General features: G+C 41.3%; 1 protein-coding gene across 1 annotated transcript; it reads right to left on the reverse strand.

Annotated features, from left to right (window-relative positions):
* Positions 1-896: 896 nt before the first annotated feature.
* On the reverse strand, positions 897-21,720 carry LOC144665537 (sialin-like). Its single transcript, XM_078526773.1, has 10 exons — positions 21,387-21,720; positions 20,755-20,788; positions 16,020-16,219; positions 15,422-15,509; positions 14,621-14,716; positions 13,583-13,719; positions 11,811-11,960; positions 10,592-10,724; positions 9,678-9,922; positions 897-2,475 (listed from the first exon to the last, which is right to left on the reverse strand). The coding sequence occupies exons 1-10, from the start codon at positions 21,630-21,632 to the stop codon at positions 2,233-2,235; spliced, it is 1,572 nt and encodes a 523-aa protein (XP_078382899.1). The 5' UTR covers positions 21,633-21,720; the 3' UTR covers positions 897-2,232.
* Positions 21,721-22,181: the final 461 nt, after the last annotated feature.

A 22,181-nucleotide genomic window follows, 5' to 3' on the forward strand; every position in this document is an offset into this window, starting at 1 on the left:
CTTCTTGAAGCTTCTTTGCAAGACCGGCTTCGGTTAAGGCCGCTGTGATTGGCGTGTTGATCAGTGGTTGAAAATTTGCACAACGCTTTGGATTATAAGCGTTTGGCGGTCATAAATAGCGATTATAAAAGTTGCTCATAGTTTGCAAAAATAAGTAAATAAATAAATACTAAAACAAACAAAGAAACAAATAAACTGGAAACATTTAAAGATTCTGGAGTCCTTGTAGGACTTAAAAAGCAGAATGATTGGATAATAGTAATCCGTGCTTCATTTAGTAAGTCCAGTTCGTATTGACTATTCACGCCACCAGTTCCATTGTATTCAGATCACATTTCAAGGTTTTGTGACCATAATTTAAACCTGGTTTACAACTGCAAAGCTCCCCAAACCTACTTGTAAACCGGGACGACACAAGCCCGAACCAAAACATTAACACAAGCACAAGAAATTTGACATAATTTTTCCTACAGCATGGAATCCTGATTTCTCGAATCTTCGGTTTCTCGAACGTCCCGATAACCCGAAGCAAAGGTCGTTTCCCTTCCTTGAGTCGAACACTGTAATTTTGCCCCAGTAACCATTAAAATCTTTAGTAATCAATAAAACTTTCTTTTTTTTATAATAACTTACAAATATCTTAACATAAAGTTCCATTCCATTTATTTTAACTCTCAATTTCGCTTTTGTTCGTGTTTCTTTTGTTGTTGTTTTTCTTCCAAAAAGTCATAGAAAATTAGTTGTTTGTTGTAACGCGACTTATTAGAATTCTGCGAACCTTGCAAAATCCATCATTCTCTGAAGAAGACCGCAGAAGGCGATCGAAAATTTAGAGTATCCTTTTATATTTAGAGATCTGTTTAAACCGTTTTTATATTTTAAGCTATGACCACAGATCGCTCCAGCAGTTTTATTTGTTGTAAAACATGTTAGGTATTGTTTAGAAATGCATATTTTGTCCAGAGTACCACTACTCTATATTTCTATTATATTGCCCTCAATAAATATTATTAATGACTTCGCTGTTGTCCTTGTTATTAATATGAGTATTATTTCCCCGTTCAGCCAATGTTAAGCCCGGGCCAAACGAGGATGAGAGTTGACGAGAGCTGACTCTTATGAGAGTTTTCGTCAACTCTCGTCGACTATCAACTTGGGCCAAACGCGAACTAGAGTCTGTCAAACTCTCATTGACTCTCACAAAAAAATTGAGCACGTTCAAAGTCGATGAGAGCGCATGAGAGTTCCATGCCAAACGAGAGTGAGAATTTGAACTCTCATTAACTCTCATCCTCGTTTGGCCCGGGCTTTACAGTGAGGCACACTAGAATTATTTTTTGAATGTTGTGCATGTAGCTACCATTTTTAAAGCAAGTTGAAATCTCAGTAAAACATTTAATGTTAGTCACCTTTTGGAAACGTTGGAGTCAATGTATGAGATTCCTAGCTTAGCTGGTAAAACAATACGGCAACGTGAAGGTCTTAGATTTAAGAAATATCAAAAATATCAAGCAAGAGAAACAGCATTTCTTCTCATTTATAAACACCGAAAATCGAGTTAAAATTACGACGGGCAGCGGAGTAGTTTGATGAAATTCAAGGTGTTGAAAAATATAACGAAACATTGTCTCTCGAGTCCAGAATCATGCCCTCCCTCTCTACATCTAAGAACAAACCAGACAAAACAAACACTTAATCAAACAAACGCCCGATCGCAGTTTAGTGTTTGTTACATTTTTTTTGAACCCAAGACCTTCGTATTACCGGTGCTATGCTCTACCAATCGCAAACACAACCGTCACGGTCATATCTTCGTTTACAAAAATTCCAAATATTTTTTTTTAGTGTTCAAGGTAGAAAGGGTTTCACTGTTACTATTTTCTTCTTTAAGATGATTTCCAGTCCGTACTGCGCAGACTCAGGGTTTGTTTTCATTTTTGTTTTGAATTCGTCGAAACGTTACATTTCGGTGATAGCGTACATGAAGTTTTTTAGTTCGCCATTACGGATCGTTTCGTTCAAGAATTCACGATGAGCTAAAACGTCCGTTTGAAATACCGTCCAGCTTCTTTTACTCGTTATTATTGTTTTGCAAGGATATCTGGCGTTAATAATGAAGAAAAAGGTAAGTTTTGTCCCGGAATTTTTATTTTTGCTTGTAAACATTCTTCTGTTTGTGAGACTCACAAACATTGCAGGCGGAGATTGCGCAGTACGGACTGGAAGTCATCTTTAACATTCAGCTCCAGACTGTGATGTATCTGTGTCTTGATAGTCTGGATGGTTTATCGACAGAATGTCCGCCATTACAGGCTTCCTTGGTTCTCTGGGAATGTCAATAGGCTTTAACAGGTCTTCAAATGGCGTATTCCACGATTGTTGTTTCCCAGTTCCGATGAGTAGATAACTGATCCAACCAACTAGATACACACCGGCAGATATGTAAAACACTTTCTGCCACTGACCCCTTGTGGGCTGAAATGAAAAACGAAAATCGGGTAAGAATGCAACAGCCTTGTCCGAAGAAAAGCCAAAGAGCGGGAACTCGGATTAGTTTGTCTTGTATCCAGGGTCTTCATGGTCGTGACTAGAATGGATACTCTAAAATCACAAATCCGCTGGGAGACTGGAACCCAAGGACTCCGGTGTGCTTGCGGTTAGTAGCACTTAGGTTTGCTTGCGATTAGGTTTCATTCCGGTGTGCTTGCGGTTAGTTCCACTTTGGTTTGCTTGCGGCTAGCTTTTATTTCTTAGTAAGGGTTAGGATAAATAGATTGTTTTTTTTTTTTTTTTTTTTGTTTTTTTTTTTTTTTTTTTTTTATTTTTTTTTTTTTTTTTTAATTTTTTTTTTATTTTATATAATAAAATATTTTTTTTTTTTTGATAATGAGGGGAAAAAAAAAAATTTTTTTTTTTTTTTTTTTTTTTTTATTATAGTAAGGGTAGCACAATATGCAGAAATGGGTTCCATTTTTCCAGCGGATTTCTGATTTTGGTATCCATTCTAGTCTCCACCGGGTCTTCATTGTCAAAAAAGGTTGGGCTGGGACTAGAGTAAGGAAGTGGAAACTGGGACAAGCTGCTCGCCAGCTGGGTCCCAGTCCTCTTTCTAGGTTTCTTTGCAAAAAAACGCCATCTTGAATTTTGCCAATCAGACCACTTTATTTGCTGTGAATGGGTCGTGTATAAAATCACGTCTTTTCTTCACCACAGAATAATCTTATTTTATGCAATCTACCTGACTTAAATTGGTTTAACATTTCCTGTAGTTAACCAGATTATAAAGTTACTCTCTTTTTCTTGACTATAATCCCGACAAATTAGCTCTTTACGTGCGAGTATTTTATTAATACTATGGTCATCGATACACAAAATGCGATCAATTGCAAAAAAAAAGCAGTGTTCATTTGTTTATTAAACACAAGTTATAAGCTCCATGTATTACCATCAACCACCAACTTGTTAACCCCATCTACAAATAAATATCATAACTCGAAAGAGCAAACAACAGGGATATGTAAAAACAAAGATTAATTTCAACGGCTTTTGTTTTCTTTGTTTGATAGCTGGCTGCTGTTGATCTTATTCACAAGAAAGAGTTACAATGTAAGACCACGCATATTTTTTTAACCGGGAAATCTAAGCTTAAAGCCACGTATTTTTGTCCGGCTCATCAAGCTATTATTTGCACCCTTGAATAATTTTTAGTTATCGCGCCAAGTTTGACAAAAACGTATGGAAACCTACTTTAAACAACGCAGTTTTCAATCACAAATTAAAATACGTGTATGGCTGTCAACGGTCGGCGTACATTTGACGTTTTATAAATTCGAACATTCGATTTATTCCGCTTACAGCTACTAGATGTTACAGGTAATATTAATTCGTCATATTTCTACATTTGTCAGTATAAATTTAGCTCGCACTAATAAGGAAATCACGCCAAAAGGATCAGCCCATAAGCTTTTCCTACAGCTTCTTTGACGTCGATAAACCCACAGGTTTTTAATCTGGAGTTTAAGTATTAAGAACAGTATGGGCAAAAAGAGTATAATGAAGTTATCATCTGAAAGTGACAAGTCCACAAAGGTGTTCCGAAAAAATAGTAACATAAGTTTACAGGGTCTTTTAAAGAGTCTTCCCATGTATCGCTCCCAGTAGAAGATGTACGCGCTTATAAATTATGATTCACCCTCATGTAGACATCAGGAGGTGTCCCACTAAAGGTACATGTAACACTACAAAAATCTGCTATCTGTTACGATCAACGTAAAGACGCCAAGATCAAGCTAACACAACAACTTTTTAATGGCTGACGAACAAGACCCCGCGAGAGCGAGGCGCGGTTACATAACAATCTTAGTCACGTGTAAAACTTAAATATGCAAACTTATTCAATATCACAACATCTTCCCCTTTGTAAAGAAAGTGTCTTTCACAAAGTTCTCGCACAAAAAACGACTGAGTTCCTTAGTAATAAAAACAACAACAGTGTACATGTTCAGCAATGAATCAGAGTTCCAAATAAAAATGTCTAACAGGTCTAAGTAGTAAAGTCCTGAAAACGGGCTGGTGGTTTCACAATACGACCACTCCTTGTAACAGTCGGATTGGATGCAAGTTCCACATGCTCTGCTGCAGGTTTCACAACAGGCGGAGGTTCAGCTGAAGGTTTCTCAACAGGCAGAGGTTCAGCTGCAGGTTTCACAACAGATGGGGAATCTGCTTGTGGCAATGATCGCAGTGGCTCAAATGCTGGTTGCACAATAGCTGGAGAAACTGATTGTGGCACTGATCGCAGCTGTCGGCGATTTCGCCTGTACGTTTGGCCACCCGATACAACAACATAGGAACGTGGGCCAATCATTTTCTTGCAAACAGCTTCTGTCCAAGTAGATTCTTTTGGCTTCTTCATCCTGACTGTCTGTCCAGGTTGCAACTCAGGCAATGCTTTTCCTTTCAGGTTGTAGTAGAAAGCCTGCTTTTGTTTAGAGTTAATCAGCTTGTCTTGGACAGCTTGTGGGGGAAGTGTGTTAGGCTGTAGTTGTTTACTTGACAGGGGTAACAAATTGCGTGTTCTTCTGCTGAACAGCCTTTGTGCTGGGGATGAACCAATTTCTGTGGGCGTGTTGCGGTAGTCTAGAAGAGCAAGGTACGGGTCAAACTTTCCACACGCTGCCTTCTTCATTAGGTTTTCACAGATTTTCACAGCACTCTCGACCTTTCCATTACTTTGGGGATAGCGCGGAGAGGAGGTGATGTGTTGAAAGTGCCAGTCATTTGCAAACTTTGCAAACTCAGCGGAATGATACTGTGGTCCGTTGTCGGAGATTACAACCTCCGGAATTCCATGACGACTAAAATGCATTTTCAACTTTGCAATAACTGTTCTGGAGTCTGTCTTTTCAAGCTTGTCAACCTCGAAGAAAGAGGAGTAATAATCAACTGTAATCAGGTACTGACGCCCATCAAAGAAGAACATATCTGTGCCAACTTTTTGCCAAGGCCTTGATGGAATTTCATGGGGCATTAGCGGTTCTCGAGGCTGCTCTGGCTTGAAGGAGTTGCAAATATCACACTTGAGAATGAAATCTTTCAACTCAGCATTCATACGTGGCCAGTAAAACACCTCTCTAGCTCGTCTAAGACATCCCTCGATACCGAGATGAGACGAATGAACCATTTCCATCATTTCCTTTCTTAGCTTGGCAGGTACAATAAGACGCTCAGCCTTGAACAGCAAACCATTTTGAGCTGTGATTTCATCTCGAAACTGAAAATATGGCTTGACCTCTGCTGGAACTTCATCGGGAGTGCTAGGCCAACCTTCTAGGACAACTGACATAAGGGTTTGAAGGTTTTCATCTGAGGCTGTGCCTTCTTTGAATTCCAATAGTCGTGCTTCTGAAATGGGAAGATCCTCTGTAAGTACTATCGCCTCTAACTCACTACAGTACTCGGTCTGAGTGGGAGGTTCATCTAGATAGGCTCGGGACAGGGGATCTGACATAACCATCGAGCTTCCTTTTTGGTACTTTACATCAAGGTTGTATCGCTGTAGACGCAGCAGCATCCGCTGGAGACGCTTGGGAGCAGAGCCAAGGTCCTTCCTGAAGATAGCTTCTAGGGGCTGATGATCTGTTTTAACGTGTACCACATCTCGACCAAACAGGTACGTATCAAATCGCTCACAGGCAAACACGACTGAGAGAAGCTCCTTTTCAATCTGCGCGTAACGACCTTCTGCTGGAGTTAGGGCTCTAGAGGCAAATGCAACTGGCTGACCCTCCTGAAGTAGGGAGGCGCCAAGTCCAGAAAGTGATGCGTCACTTTCGATTGTGACTTCCTGATTGACATCGCAAAACTTCAACACTGGAGCTTTACAAACAAGATTCTTGATACTCTGGACAGCTTCATCATGAACAGGCAGCCAACACCATTCAGTATTCTTAAGCTCCAGTCGTCTCAACGGCTCGCAGACACTGGACAGGTTTGGTAAGAACTTAGCCAAGTAAGTAACCATGCCAAGGAATCGCTTCAGGGATTTGACATCTGTCGGGGTTGGCATGTCACGTATGGCACGAACTTTGTTTGGGTCGGTTACCACACCATCAGCTGTGAGTAGATGACCCATGAATGGTACTTCTGATAGGCGAAGCTTAACCTTCTGAAGATTAAGTGTCAGATTCAACTTACGGCATCTTTGAAGGAAAGCCGTTAAATTCTGATCATGATCCTTTACTGCTTCATCGACAGTGTCTCCAAATCCACAAACCAGGAAATCATCGGCGATAACTTCCACTCCTTGGAGACCCTCAATTGCTTCATGCATCTTCCGCTGCCATATCTCGGGCGCAGAACTTATGCCAAATGGCATTCTCAGCCAACGAAAGCGGCCAAAGGGGGTGTTAAAAGTGGTGTAAAAGCTTGATTGCTCAGTTAGTTTCACTTGCCAAAATCCACTTTTCGCATCAAACACACTGAACACTTTGGCATTTGTGAGACGAGTTGTGACATCTTCAACTGTCGGTAAAGGGTAATGAGAGCGCTTAATGGCAGTGTTCAAATCTTTGGGATCCAGACAAATGCGAACCGATCCATCCTTCTTGGGGACTGCTAAGACACTCGACACCCAGTCAGTTGGCTCTGTAACTGGAGTAATAATTTCCTTGGCAACCATCTTGTCAAGCTCGGTCTTCATGGCCTCTTTCTTAGGAACAGGCACTCTTCGTGGGGGGTGAACAACAGGGTGAACATCTTTACTCAGCTGGATGTTGTATTCCCCGGGTAAACAGCCAATGCCTTGGAACACATCAACAAAAGGACTAAGCACAGGATCATTGGTGACATCCTCAGAAACTGCTGGATCTTGTTTTGGGGCTTCAACTACATTATTGATAGGGGTATCAGCACTAGAGACCATAATCTTGATAAGACCCATCCCCTTTGATGACTGCAAACCAAGCAACGGTGTGACCATCTGGTCGACAATGACAAAATTCAGTTCATGCTTACTACCATTATGTTCCACTTTCAACCTTGCAAAACCAAGTGCCTTTCGCTTCGAGAGATCATGCATAACCAGTGTAATGTCCTTGGGGACAATTTTAGCTTTGCTGTGATCGTTTGTTGCCCTGATGTAATCCTGCAGTGGCAAAATATTTGCAGTAGAACCTGTATCAATTTGAAATGTCACTGATGCTGAATCATTGACAGTTAATGAAACGAGAGCTTGATCTTGACCACTGATGCTATGAATGTAAAATTCTTCTTCGACCATGTGAACTTTCGCACCTTCTGAGTTGCCATGACACTTGACTGCAAAATGACCTTGTTTACCACACTTCTTACATTTCTGACCAGAGGCCGGGCACAATTTCCTTTCCAGTGCATGTTTACCACCACAAAACAAACACTCTTTCAGCTTGGGAGGTCCCTTGTTTGGCGACGGAGGCTTGGGAGGCGGCGTTTTCCGGCGCTTGTTTTTAAACGGAGGTTTGTGACTCACTCGATTAATATCTTCGTGTCCTGAAGATTCTTCTGAAATTTCGGTCGCTCGCTCGTGAGTAACTTGACTTGCCTTGATAGTTTCGATGGCTTTATCGAGATCGAGGTCTCGCTTTCCAAGAAGCTTTTCACGAACTCTATCATCCTTCACACCGAGAATTAAGCGGTCTCGAACCAGCGATTCTCGTAACGCGCCAAAACCACACGATTCTGAAAGCTTCATCAATGCAGTTATGTAATTATCAAGCGACTCACTGGACAATTGCTCACGTTTGAAGAAAACATATCTTTCATAGGTTTCGTTCCGTGCAGGGACACAACGCTCTTCGAACTTTTCAAGAACCTTATCAATCTTCAGAGCGTCCGAAGCATTAGCCCATTGGAAGGTGTCGTACATGTCCATTCCTTCTTTACCGATCACATTCAACAGCGAAGCCACCCGAACTTCTTCTTGTTTCTTATGAATGTCAGCCGCTAGCTCGTAAAACTTCCATTCACGTCGAAACGATTTCCAATTTTCTCCTCGATGCAAACGGTCAGTGAGATTCAGCGGCGAGGGAATTTTCGCTGTAGTACTGACAGCAGCCATGATTCTTGTAATGCCACGTGCAACGAACCAAAGCAAACTCGAACGCAAACTATAGACTTCACAAGAGCCTACCAATCGCGGACGAAGCGCTGGACTTGAAGACTTCGAAGCTACGAAGTTATTCTGAACAGTTGGGTTAAAATCCCGCGTCTGACACCATGTTACGATCAACGTAAAGACGCCAAGATCAAGCTAACACAACAACTTTTTAATGGCTGACGAACAAGACCCCGCGAGAGCGAGGCGCGGTTACATAACAATCTTAGTCACGTGTAAAACTTAAATATGCAAACTTATTCAATATCACAACACTATCTTTTCTCCGAAACTCAAAATAGCAAAGAAGATTCAAGCAAAGTTGCTCCTCAGGCCGGCGGCTGGGCAATGTAAACGTCATTAAAACTACACCGTACAGTTTTTAATATTTATGTACATTTGCCTTTTGACATAATTTCCACTAAGTCCACCATGACATTGCATATCAATTTACAGATGCTTGTAGGGTGTTTGAAAATTATTGAGTCATTGGGTAAACTTGATTCACTAAGTATTTAGTCTAGTTACGCTCTTGTCACGATTGTTTGTTAATCATGCAGCATTAAATTTTCTGTAAGAGCTATTTCTTGTCCCACCGTGTTATTAGTTAACGTCTAATAAGACAAAACGTTCTCCCGAACGCTAAAAGTGTCTGTGCCGAGAGTGAAAAGAAGTTTTCATGTTGTTTCAAGTTCTATTATTGATTTTATCTATCTTCCTTTGAAGTCCAAGGTTAAAAGTCTCCTCAATACTTCTCACAAAGTCGAATAATCTCGAGGTTTTGATTATAAGAGGAAATTATGAACCGGAAAGAACATTGAGCACAAAAGTCGAGTACAAAATATCGAGCTTTCTGAAAGATGGATGCAAGGACTGCCACCTACTGCAACTCTTAATTATTTTGATACTGTAAATAGATACTGCTATGGCTTCCATGTACAATAGCATCGTAGTTATTTTTATTCTTAGTTATGTTAAACACTTTTAGCATGTTTATAAAGTTCGTTCGTTCGTTTGCTGATTCATCAATTGACGTATACATTACCTCATTGTCTGTTAGATACCCCGCGACATAGGGTCCAACAATCCCAGGGATTGTAGCCGCGGTGTTGGTGATCCCCATAAGAACCCCCGCATATCTAGGGGCAATATCCAGATGGTTGACATTGTAGGAAGCCATATTAAGAGCAGACATCCCCAGCGCCAGTGAAAACAGAACAACAGCTAGAGTCGTGTTGTTGCATCCAATATAGCTTGTTGCCACCATAAGACAGCAAGGGATAAGGAACCCTACCGAAATAATAAGATGGAGAATAATTTGAACCTATGTACATAAGGAGTCCCCATTGTAGGGAGGAGTCCCCCCCCCCCCCCCCCTCGTTGTCTTGCTTAGGGGTGTAAATTACGGATTTTGGTGTTCAGGCAAAATGTCAAAATTGTTAGCTTTCAACGTCTCAGTTAGGGTTGGTTGCAAACCTCACACAGTGTCAGCAGACTAGGCTGAAATGATGATCCTTTTGGGGGTAAAAAAAATGCTTGAGCCACGCATACATGGGTCTTCTTTTGGGGGTTTAAGACGGATTCCGCTGAAAGTTCGAGCAATGAGTGCAAAAATTAAGTACCAAAAATCTACTCAAAGTCAAACATCGTAAAATGATTAAAACGCGCGCCATTTTGTTTTGAACTGGCGTGAAACGTCCGTTTTAACTGAAATATAGACAATTTCAAATCCATTTTTCTCTTGCGGGGTCAGCTTGAGTGCTAAATTTTTGGCAGGTATTATTTTGTTAGCTGTACTTAAACTGTTGTCATGCTAAGAGGCCTTTTAGGTAACTTTATTTTTGCCTGTATTGCTCGAACGTTGGGCGGAAACCATCTTAATTGTCTGAGAGCATCCTTGTCCCTTTCATATGAGAATTTCAAGATGAAGAGTAGCAATAGAAGTAATCATAAACTCACCCCCTGTAGCGAAAACTTTTCTAACTTCTCCAGTTCCTAAATAGTTGTTATAACGTAGCCAGTCCGCCACTTGGCCACCACTAACACCAATGATGTAACACAGTAAGAATGGGATGGCTGACACAAAACCATTCTGAAACAAAAACATATTTTGCTTGTCACAATAAACAGGAAACCTCCATCACTTATGATCAAGTGAAAACTAGATTGTCAGAGTAGCAAGCAGAAGAGCAAACCAATCAAAATGTTACTTCTCAGGCCAGGGCTGCAAATAACAGTTGGGTCATTGGACAACCAAAATTTGCTAATGTCCGACGAAATCCCAAGTGTAGTAGGACATGATGTCAGGACAATTTTTTGATCGTGCATGTACATCATTTTACACCAACAATGAATAAAAATCTGTCCGACCACAATTTTGTTTTGTTTGACCAAGATGGTGTCTTAGCAGGACATATGTCCTTTCAAGTGAAAAAATTATTTGCAGCCTTGCAGGCCCTCTGAATATAGCACTTCCTTTCTGCTTGCTACTGCAACAATCTAGTTTTCATTGGATCACAAAATTCAAAATTCCCTGACTTTTCCCTGATAAAAATAAACTTTCCCTGACCAAATAAACACAAAATGCCAGATAATTATAGTAGCGGCCTCCAGCCTCCGCTTAAAAAAACATTCCTTAGATCACATTGACTTGAAATTTTTCTTCGAGCCATCAATTGTATAAAATCAGCAGGTTTTATTAAATTTTCCCTGACATTTCTTCAAAATGTCAATTTTCCCTGACTCAAAATAAAATTCCCTGACCTTAATCTTGAAGAATTTTATTTTTCCCTGATCATTTCCTGACCAGTAGCAGCCCTGTTAAGTGACAGAGTCATAGGCAAAATCGGAAACTCTGCTGACGACTCTGTTGGTTTGATTTGCACTAAATCATAACCCTCTGTGCTTCTGATTACAACTCTGTTTCTGTTGTTAGTGAAAACCAGCTAGTGAAGAGATTTTAGTTCCTGCAGCATAATGCAACTACATGCAGATGCAAGTTCTGTATTGCTACTCCCTCCTAGACTGTTTTAGGCATGGGGTTTTGCGGTAAGTTATTTGGGTAGCAGCACAATAAACAAGGTTGCCATCCTGATCAAGGATTTTCTCAAGTTATCCCAACAATCCACCAGCACCCACAACAATTCCTGACGGTGACCCCCTAACACTGCTGCCTCACCTGAGAGAGTGAAAAATTGAGAACTTCTTTAAAATAAGAAGGCAAGCATGTGAGAAATGTGTAAAATCCCCAGTTGTTACAAAAGTGTGCTATGATAATGGCCCACACAGCTGGTGATGTCCAAATCTTAAACCATGGAGTGTCATATTTCTGTAACAAAAATAATGTGGAATTAGATCAGTTGGTTTTTTACTGACTTGTGCCCAGTTGTCATATGAGGTCTTTCCCTCTTCCTATTATCTCCCACATTCACAATGTTCTGATTAGTGACCACTGCAGATAAGTCAGGCCTATTATGTAGCCTATGCACAACAACATTTTATGAAATGACATAAGATTCCCCAAGCTACACTTGGGCAAAATGTGAGTAAACAGATCTGGGCCAAGCAGGGAATTAATGAATGGGACTGGGTAGAGATGGTCAACCTTTTCATTTATGAGATCCATTGTAAGTTCTGCATTGCTGGAGGAAATGCTAAATTCTGATTGGTCCAGCTTGAATGTAATCTGTCATTTGATATCATTTGGAGGAGAAAGGAGATTTGGGGGACAGATGTCGACTCTGTCCCTCACATTACTCCTTTCCTTTTACCTCTTGCATGCACTTCCCCATTCTCGTCTCCAGAGCCACTTGCCCCTGAACAAGAATAGTGGCCCTGGCCCGGGGGGGGGGGGGGGGGGACTCCCATATTAAAGGGACGGGGATGCTCGTCGGAAATTTTTAAAAGAACCCCTAAAAGAGACCAATTTGGGCGTGGCTCAAGCTTTTTTAGACCCCTAAAAGATACCGAAATTCGGAAAAAAGAACTTATATTTGTATTTTTCTTCAGGTGCGACCCTAAACGAGACCCTAGCGGCTAAAAATATTGCCATTTTCCCCACAACACCCTAAGCGAGACCCAAAGTCCGAAATTTATACCCCTAAGCGAGACAACGAGCATCTCTGTCACTTTCATATGGGAGTCCCCCCCCCCCCGGGGGCTCTGGAAACACAGTTACCGTAATGATTCGATTTAGCGCCCTCCTTCCAATAATTAAGCGCCCCCTTCCGAATAAGCGCCCCCCTTCGAATGTGTTTTTGTAAATAAGCACCCCTATTCCAATAAGCGCCCCCATAAGCACTTCTATTCTAATGAGTGCCCCTATTGTGGATAACTGCCCCTACTAAAGTCACTGACGATAAACTCTTGACCTTTCACTGTACAGTTAATGTATATATTTACTGTTAAAATGAACAATTATTTTAAAAGTAACTGAACTTTTAACAATTTCTAACTGTTACAGTTCCTGTTATTGTTATAGATACATTTGGTCCTTTCTCAAGAAATAAAATAAGCGCCCTGTCCCGAATAAGCGCCCTGTCTCGAATAAGCGCCCTCCCTTGCGGTGCCAAAACTAAATAAGCACCCCGGGCGCTAAATCGAATCATAACGGTAAATTAGTTTCAAATCTAGCCAATCATATCAACTGTTTTACAATCTCATATAACAAAGGGATTTTAAAACAGTTAATTTGATTGGCTGTTTCTTTTGTTAAAATCCAGCCAGTCAAATAATGTGTCCACACTTGTTTCTCATGTACAGGCTTTGCCGGCTAATAGAGATAAGCGGCTCTGAGGATGAGAATGACACTTTCCCTGAAAGATGAGAGAGATGATTGTGGATAATGTATTACTTCTGGCTAATTAATTGAACAGGTCATAGAGAGAATTTCTGAGAAGCAAAAAAAAAAAAAACTGAAAACGTAAGAAAACTGTAAAAAAGTTGTCATACTCTTGTCCTCTTGTCCTGTGAAGATCCTATGCTTGACAGAATGTACTCTTTCTCCTTCATAGATATTCTGGGATGGTTTGCTGGTTTGTCATAAGTTAAAATCATCCATGTGATAAACCAGATAACACCCACACCACCTAGGAATCAAAATCAAAATTAAATTGCATGTTTCATTAATTTTACAAAGTTATGGTTATATGACTGGTGTTTGAAGCTTACATTATATTTTTTACACAGGTACACTAAATAAAATGATAAATCTACGAAGGTGCATGTTGTATTTAAACACAGTGTGCTTAGCTTGAAGTTCTCTTATATACTGTTTATTGTTATGAGTTGAGAGCTAGAAGAATACACGAATTCCAGCTTTGCCTGTGCCCTTGCACATCAGACAAATGACCATGAAAAGTTACTTGCCCTGAAGAAAAATCTACAAATCTCTCAAAAATCTGTATTTTTCCTGAACGACTGGACAGCACTATTTTCAAGCCCTGTTTGAACATGCTTGCAAACCTTTTGGTAAGAACACCAAGAGTTTTGACCACAATTTCTTTTTGTTTAGGGATGTAGCTAAACATTTAAAGACTTGGGATAATTTTGAGGATATAAAAACCAGAAAAGCTGGCTGGGCTTTTTAATGAACTAGCTTTAGTTAGTGTTTTCTTAGCTACATCCCTGCTTGTTGCAAACCTTTTCCCTGTGCTTCATTAGTGCTACATGTACAATGAAATTATTTCAAGCAAGAAAAGGACTGTATGCACTGCATACCTAAGTAAACATGGTCTTGCAGGGCTCGAGACTGACGGTAGCCAACTAGCCAAAGGCTACTAAAATTTAGGTTTTGGCTACCAGGTTTAGCATTCCTACTAGCCATTTGGCTAGTGAAAAACTCGGAAAAGTCAACTGTTCTTGATAGAAATCAATATACCTGGCTAGTGAAAAATTACTTTTGGCTAGTAGAATCTGACATGTCACTAGCCAGTAAACCAGTGAGTTAAAAAGTTAGTCTCAAGCCCTGTCTTGGTTCACAAGACTTACCAAAAATATAAAATACAGACGGCCATCCTCCCCAGAGGTCAGATGCACACAGTACTCCAGCAATGGGCATGCCGAGAACTGTACCAATTTGAAGACCTTTGAAGGAACAAACAGAAGATACATGACTGTACACCCAGGGGGGGGGGGGGGGGTACTCCGGCTTGTAAATGACGGGGATGATCGAATGGAGGCAAAACTCAAGACCCAAAAAATTCCCTAAGTCGTCCTACATAACCCCAAAAAAATCCCTGGACCAAAAATAACCTGCCAAAAAATCCCTTGTCAAATTACTCCTAAATTGCCAGGAGGGGCAATAATATAACACAAAGAAAATCATTAAAAATTGAACGCTCGTGCTTGTTTATTCATCATACCATAAATACTCCAAGGCCGTGCCAAGGCACTTTAGTTCGTTTTTAATACCCCCCAAAAATCCCCTATTTAAATCAAGTCACCCAAAAAAATACTGCCTAATTTTCCAACCCAAAGAAATCCTTCGATCATCCCCGTCATTTCCAAGCCGGAGTACCCCCCTGGGAATGTACATGTACATAGTTACATGTATTGTTAAGGAGTTTGGCTCTTGGAGACTTTTAAATGTGAATGAACTGACAGGCAAACATTAATCAATGAAATTGACATCAGTTTTTTTATGTAATTGTCCTCTTATTGATGATAAATTTAGTTATTACTTATAACATTGTCAAAGTGCCTGCAGCTCAATAATTAAGTCTTGATGAGAACATAATATTTTTTATAGTAAATACATGTAAATTAAACTTTCATGCAAAACTTGCATACCTGCATAAGACAAGGTGCAAAGTTTGCTTCTCTCTAAAGGCGGAGCCCAGCTACTCCACATTGCATGCATGGCTGGGAATGTGACCCCCTGCAGGAAAAAAAACAACACCAAGTCATCAACAATGCTGCTCACCGTACTTCTGTGACTACCCTTACCTGGACAGTCACACTAAATCAGTGAACCTCTGAACAGAATGAGATACAATACTGATACATACATGTACTCCTGGGTTCAAATTATTTAGTTTAATGATATCAGTGATGGTTGTACATATCTACAATGTTTGCCAGGAAAATTAAAGATGATAAAGAAGAACAGACCATCCAATTTTAATGCATCAATGACTTAGTATAATTTAAATACCACGATAATAACAGTGTTGATAATTTGTGAAAATATAAACTTAAGAAACATTTTTATTTTGCCAGTGTGTTCCAGATTTATGTGATAGACAGGACAGGTATCCCATTCTACATGTAGTTAGAAATTGTGATGGGATGTATGTAAAATAATATTATGAGGAACCAGTGAAATGCTTTCTAAGCATGCCACAAGCAATAGGATTTAATAGAAGTGCAAATTCAGACAAAAACTGACCTCTCCAAGGCCCTCTAGTATTCTGACAAGAATTAACATCCCAACACTGTGATGTGCTGCGGCAGGTGTAAACATTGTCAGTACTGATGTACAAAGCACTCCAAAACCAAATAAAAACTTTGCACCAAATCGTGCAGCTAACCATCCACCAGGGACTTGTGTGATGACATATCCATAGAAAAATGAACCAAGGATCAACCCTACAGAGGGAAATCAAAATTCAGATTAATTTTGTAAACTTTCTTGGTTTGAAGATGAAGTTTCTTGGTTTGATTGTGTCATTATGCAGATTGATTGGGGTCAAAGGCTGGTAAAAGGTCCCGGTGAGAGCTACTGTTGCCACTAGGTAGCTCTCGTAAGTGCCGAGAAATGCCTACCGTCTCAAAAAGGCTCTGCCAGCAAGTCATATGTCACACCTCCACGTTTGGTGACCCTGGTAATACGATGTAGCTGAGTGACAATGGCGAAAGGCGAGCTTCCAGCGCCTTTAAATATCTGGTACCCGTGGCTAAGGGAAGGACACCCCGACAGAAAATCCCTGGTCCTCCAGGTTGGGGGTTGGGCATGGGGCCAATCACCCCATCCCGTAAAACCAAGCTGATTTCGGAAACCGGAAATTTATGTACCCATAACTACCAAGGAGCGAGTTCAGCGGCCTGCTGTCTTACGGGAGACGACTCCATCATCCTGATGGACAGCAGTATGAGGAATGCAGGTGAAAGCCGAAAGGAAACTTGCATGCGGATAAGGGCGTTGACTCACCCTAAGAAGACAGTGAGAGTGGGATGTTGGAACGTGCGTACTATGTACAGCACCGGAAAGACTGCTCAGGTTTGCAGAGAGATGGCAAAGTACAAGGTGGAGATCCTAGGGATCAGTGAGTGTCGATGGACAGGGTCTGGGCAGGTTAGGACACAAACAGGAGAGAATATAATATTCGCCGGCAGAAACGACAACCAACACCAAAGCGGTGTGGCCATTATGATGAGCAAGGAGGCATCTAGGGCCTTGGAGAGCTGGAACCCTGTGAGCGATAGAATAATAACAGCCAGGTTCAACTCCAAGCACATAAAAACAACTATTATTCAAGTCTATGCACCAACCAATGACGCTGACACCGATGAAAAAGACGGGTTCTATGATCTACTGCAACAGGTGTATGACAGAACACCTCGACATGACATCATAATAACTATGGGCGACTGGAATGCAAAGTTAGGGCACCAGTTGGAGGGCGAAAACGGAGTGGTTGGTAAGCACGGTTTAGGAAGCGACAGATCTGATAATGGTGAGAGGTTCGTAGAGTTTTGTGCGGCCAACAACATGGCCATCACAACGACCATGTTCCCCCACAAAGACATCCATAAGTACACTTGGACCTCTCCAGATGGAAGAACAAGGAATCAAATCGACCATATAGCTGTTAATGGAATATTTAAGAGATCGGTACAGGACGTCAGGGCTTTCAGAGGAGCCGATGTAGGAAGTGATCACAACTTGGTTGTTGGAAATATTCGATTAAAGCTAAGTGGGGTGGTTAGAAAGCAAGGCGAACTGACTGCACGGAAATATGAGCTGAGCAAGTTAAAGGTGCCTGAGATTAAACAAAGGTTTGTCTTAGAGCTTAAGAACAGATTTAGCTGCTTGGCAGGAACTGAGTCAGATGAAACAGGAGAAGATGACACCCAGAATGCCGAAAGCGTCGAGGAGAAATGGTCGAACATCAAGAAGGCCTACAGCGAAACAGCAAAATCAGTTCTTGGTCATAGACAAAGGAAGAGCAAAACTTGGATAAGTGCAACAAGTTGGAGAAAAATTGACGAAAGAAAGAAATTGAAGAAGAAGATGGAGGAGACAAGATCAGAAAGGATAAGAGATAGAAGGAGAATAGAATACAATGACAAGAACAAGGAAGTAAAGAGAAGTTTGAGAGCGGACAAGAGGGAATGGGCAAATGCGCTTGCAAGGGAAGCCGAGGAGGCTGCAAGGTATGGCAACCTCAAAGAGGTGTATGAGGTAACGAAGACGTTATGCAACGACCGGCCACGAAGAATGAACATGGTGAAAGACCAGGATGGAAAGCTATTAACAACAGAAGAGGAGATCAGACATAGGTGGCAAGAACATTTCGACAGTGTCCTGAACCGGCCTGATCCAGTGGCCCCCGCAGTTGTTGATGATAGACAGCCAAACGAAATAGATGTCAGCGACGAATGTATCACCCGACAGGAAATAAAGCAGGCTCTGAAGAATATGAAGAATGGCAAAGCAGCTGGAATGGATTCAATCACAGCAGAGCTATTGAAGGCTGACATAGAGACAACTGCGTGCGTGCTAGAAGACCTATTTCGCACGGTGTGGGAGACAGAGGAAATCCCGGAGGACTGGAATTGTGGTCTGATCGTTAAGCTTCCCAAAAAGGGGAATCTTACTGACTGTGGTAACTGGCGTGGAATAACGTTGTTATCTGTACCAGCGAAAGTTATGGGAAGAGTAATTATTACTAGACTGCACGATGCAGTGGATGGGATGTTAAGGGAAGAACAGGCAGGTTTCAGAAGGGGGCGAAGCACGACTGAACACATCTTTGTGCTTCGAAATGTCATCGAACAATCGCTGGAATGGAATGCAAGTCTGTATACCTGTTTTGTAGATTATGAGAAAGCATTTGATAGTGTCCACCGCGAAACACTGTGGAGGATAATGCAGTCTTATGGAATACCATCAAAGTTCATTAGAATGGTCAAACTGTTTTACAGCAACACCAAGTGTGCAGTGATCGATGGAGCAGGCAAATCGGATTGGTTTAACGTGAAAGCAGGTGTAAAACAAGGTTGTGTAATGTCAGGGTTTCTCTTCCTGTTGGTAATAGACTGGATTATGTGTAGGACTACAGAGCAAGGTAATACGGGGATTCGATGGAAGATGATGAGACAGCTTGAAGACTTAGACTATGCCGATGACATTGCGCTCATTTCCAGCACATGGGCGCAAGCACAAACGAAGTTAGAAAGACTGGGGAGCAACAGTGAAGGTACGGGTTTGAAGATAAACATCGATAAAACGAAGGTGCTCAGACTCAATGCAAGAAGACAAGATCCTATGAAGATAAACGGCACTGATGTAGAGGATACAGACAGCTTTGTCTATCTAGGGGCCACTGTTAACAATTTGGGTGGTGCCGAACAGGACATTCGGAGTAGGTTAGGTAAAGCTAGAAGTGTTTTTCATCGACTTTCAAAGGTGTGGAGAACAGGTGAATTCCGCCGAGAAACTAAGATGAGGATCTTCAAGTCAAACATCATTTCTGTCCTGTTATATGGATGTGAGACTTGGAGAATGACAAAAGCGGACGAAAAAAGGCTTGACACCTTTCTTCACAAATGCCTAAGGAGAATCTTGAAAGTCCATTGGCCCATGCGCGTGTCTAATGATGAAATTCGGAGAAGAGCAGGAATCGAAAAGATCAGTTCACAAGTACGACGAAGGCGATGGAAGTGGATAGGTCATGTTCTGCGTATGGCACCAAACCGAAACCCACACGTGGCATTATCCTGGGCACCAAGCGGGAAAAGAAGCAGAGGACGGCCAAGGGAAACATGGCGGAGAACGGTGGAGAAGGAACGCGCTGAGCTGGGACTAACATCGTGGGCTGCAGCAGCAGCTGTGGCCAAGAATAGGGACAGATGGCGAACATTGATGTCCGGCCCTATCCCCCACCAGGGGGCAAGGAACTAAGAGAGTACTGGATCAAAATTATAGCCCTCAATAACTCATCCAAATCATAACAATAACCAATAACTTTTCACTTGACAGTAAAGGTAGCTGACCTTGTTGTTTTCTCATCTGTCAGTGAGACTACATTTTTGTCTATTATAAAATGGTTGAGGAATTGCGCATGCTGTGATTGGTCAATTCAAACTCATGCTCACGTGCGAACTCACGCGCATGCTTTATGGAGTTATAATGCATGATGCTTACATCACGAGTTTTAGCACGCACAATTTCTTTAACATTAATTTTCATACAAAAAAAAACTTTCTCCTTGTGCATTATTGAGTTATATAAGCACTAGGGAATTTTTAAGAACACTTGAGAAGTGCAAGAAGCACTTGGCTGCGCCTCTTGCTTCTTTATGCACTTCTCTCATGTTCTTAAAAATTCCCACGTGCTTATATACTGTAACTCAAAAATGCACCCGGGCGCGTTTTCTATTTCTTTATTACATGTACAGTCAACTCCCTTTAGTTGTAACAGACCCCTTTGGGACCATAATTTGGTGTCTGTAATAAAGGAAGTCCAAAGTTGCAAGAGTAATTTTCAGTAATTCTTACTCATAGGGACTTCAACTTCTGTCCGACTGTAATATTGGGGTGTCCATAATGGCGACATGTCCACAAGGCGAGAGTTGAATATACATTGAGATATTGAGATAGAGTGAAAAGCACAGTGTGACTATTGAGATACAGTCAACCCTCTTTAACTGACACCTCTATAAGACGGACACCTTGTGATGGTCCCTTCGTTGTGCATAACTACATGTATATTTACATGTAGCTTTATCATCTCAAAATTTCTGGTGTCACGTTACCTCGACTCTCTATAAGGTGGACACCTCCCTAAGACAGACAGTTGGGGCGATCCCGACGGTGTCTGTCTTATAGAGAGTTGACTGTATGTTGAACTTCGCTACAAACAATCCTATTTCAGTATGTTATTTAATATATTTTTTTACCTTGAGTCTGTTGGTCCCATTTAAACTCTCCAATCTACAAAACAGGTAGTTAACTGACAATGTGTGCTTGAACAACACAAATTTATACTATTTAATGAGTTAAAATCAGGAAATAATTTTTTATCACAATTTTTCCATGAACCCCAGGTCTGAAGCATCTAAGGTTTCTACCAAAAAAATGTCAGACTGATAGTATTGCCCAACATAGGTCCATGCGATGTCTGTGATTGGTCGTTTTTAATCAGTCAATCAATTGATCGACTGAACAATCGAGATCGATCAAAAAATCAATCAGTCAGTCAGTCAGTCAGTCAATCAATCAGTCAGTCAGTCCATCAATCTGTCAAGTATTCATTCAGTCAATCAATCAATCAATCAGTTGCTTTAGTCAGTGAGTCACAATCCATCTGGCAGTTGCCTTGGTCAGTTAGGATATGGAGGAAAATGTAAGCTTATATTTGCACACTTGTTTGGTATTTCGGAGGTTTTGGCTGCTTGAGAAGACTAGAAGAAGGCTTAAGCATGCAGGAAGGATCATTGTTCCAGGCAAGTACAGTACAGGTAAGTCTTCTCGATATAAGAAAAGAAACGAAGAGGAAAGCGGAAATGTTGTTAAAGTCCAATGTGCTTACCTTTTCTGGAGACGTATTTGATGTATTTCTTTGGCATTCTGGGTCATGTGCTGAAGCCTTTGCGTTGGCATAAGTTGAGTTAACCATAGCGACCAGTGCTATACTCAAATTCACTCTCAACAGATACACAACACAGAAACCTGCACAAGACAAGATCGCCAGCACATATCGACAAGGCAGGTAACATCTTGACTCCCCGCGAGACTTAGAAGGGCTTTTATCAAGAAGAGGCACGCTTTCCTCCATTGAAAAGCAGAATTTTACATAAAATCGTGGAGAATTATCTGCTTTCAACAGCTGGAAAGCTGTGCTTCGTGTCAGTCACGAGACACGAAATTTTTTCGAAATCCGCGGCATAACCTGGAAACTAGCTGTCGCTGAGAGGATTGTGGGAAATTTCTCACCGGGAGAGGGTGGGGGAAGAGTTGTAATGGCCCGTCCCAAAGTTTTATTGATTGTTTTTGGTGCGAATTTTGAGGATTATTTTGCGCGAAATATTCACAATGAAATGGAAAAGGACGAAAGTATCTCGGATATTGTAGAGCAAATGTTACTTTCGTTGCTTAAAACGGCAGAACAAGGTATGTTTGTAAAAGACATGAGGCTGGGCCGGATGGCAGGGGCAGTTAGTAGTGGGGGCGACGAGCACCTTATCAGGACGACGGGATTTTCGGGCGCCCGAAAATCCCGTCGTCCCGATAAGCTGCTCGTCGCCCCCACTAACTGCCCCTGGTCTCCGAGGATGGGCTGGATAGATAAGGTGACTACATTTGACCGTTCGGTTCTAAAGTGACC

Source organism: Oculina patagonica, chromosome 9 (assembly GCF_052425735.1).
Source record: "Oculina patagonica isolate OP01 chromosome 9, crgOcupat, whole genome shotgun sequence".
Taxonomy (NCBI): domain Eukaryota; kingdom Metazoa; phylum Cnidaria; class Anthozoa; order Scleractinia; family Oculinidae; genus Oculina; species Oculina patagonica.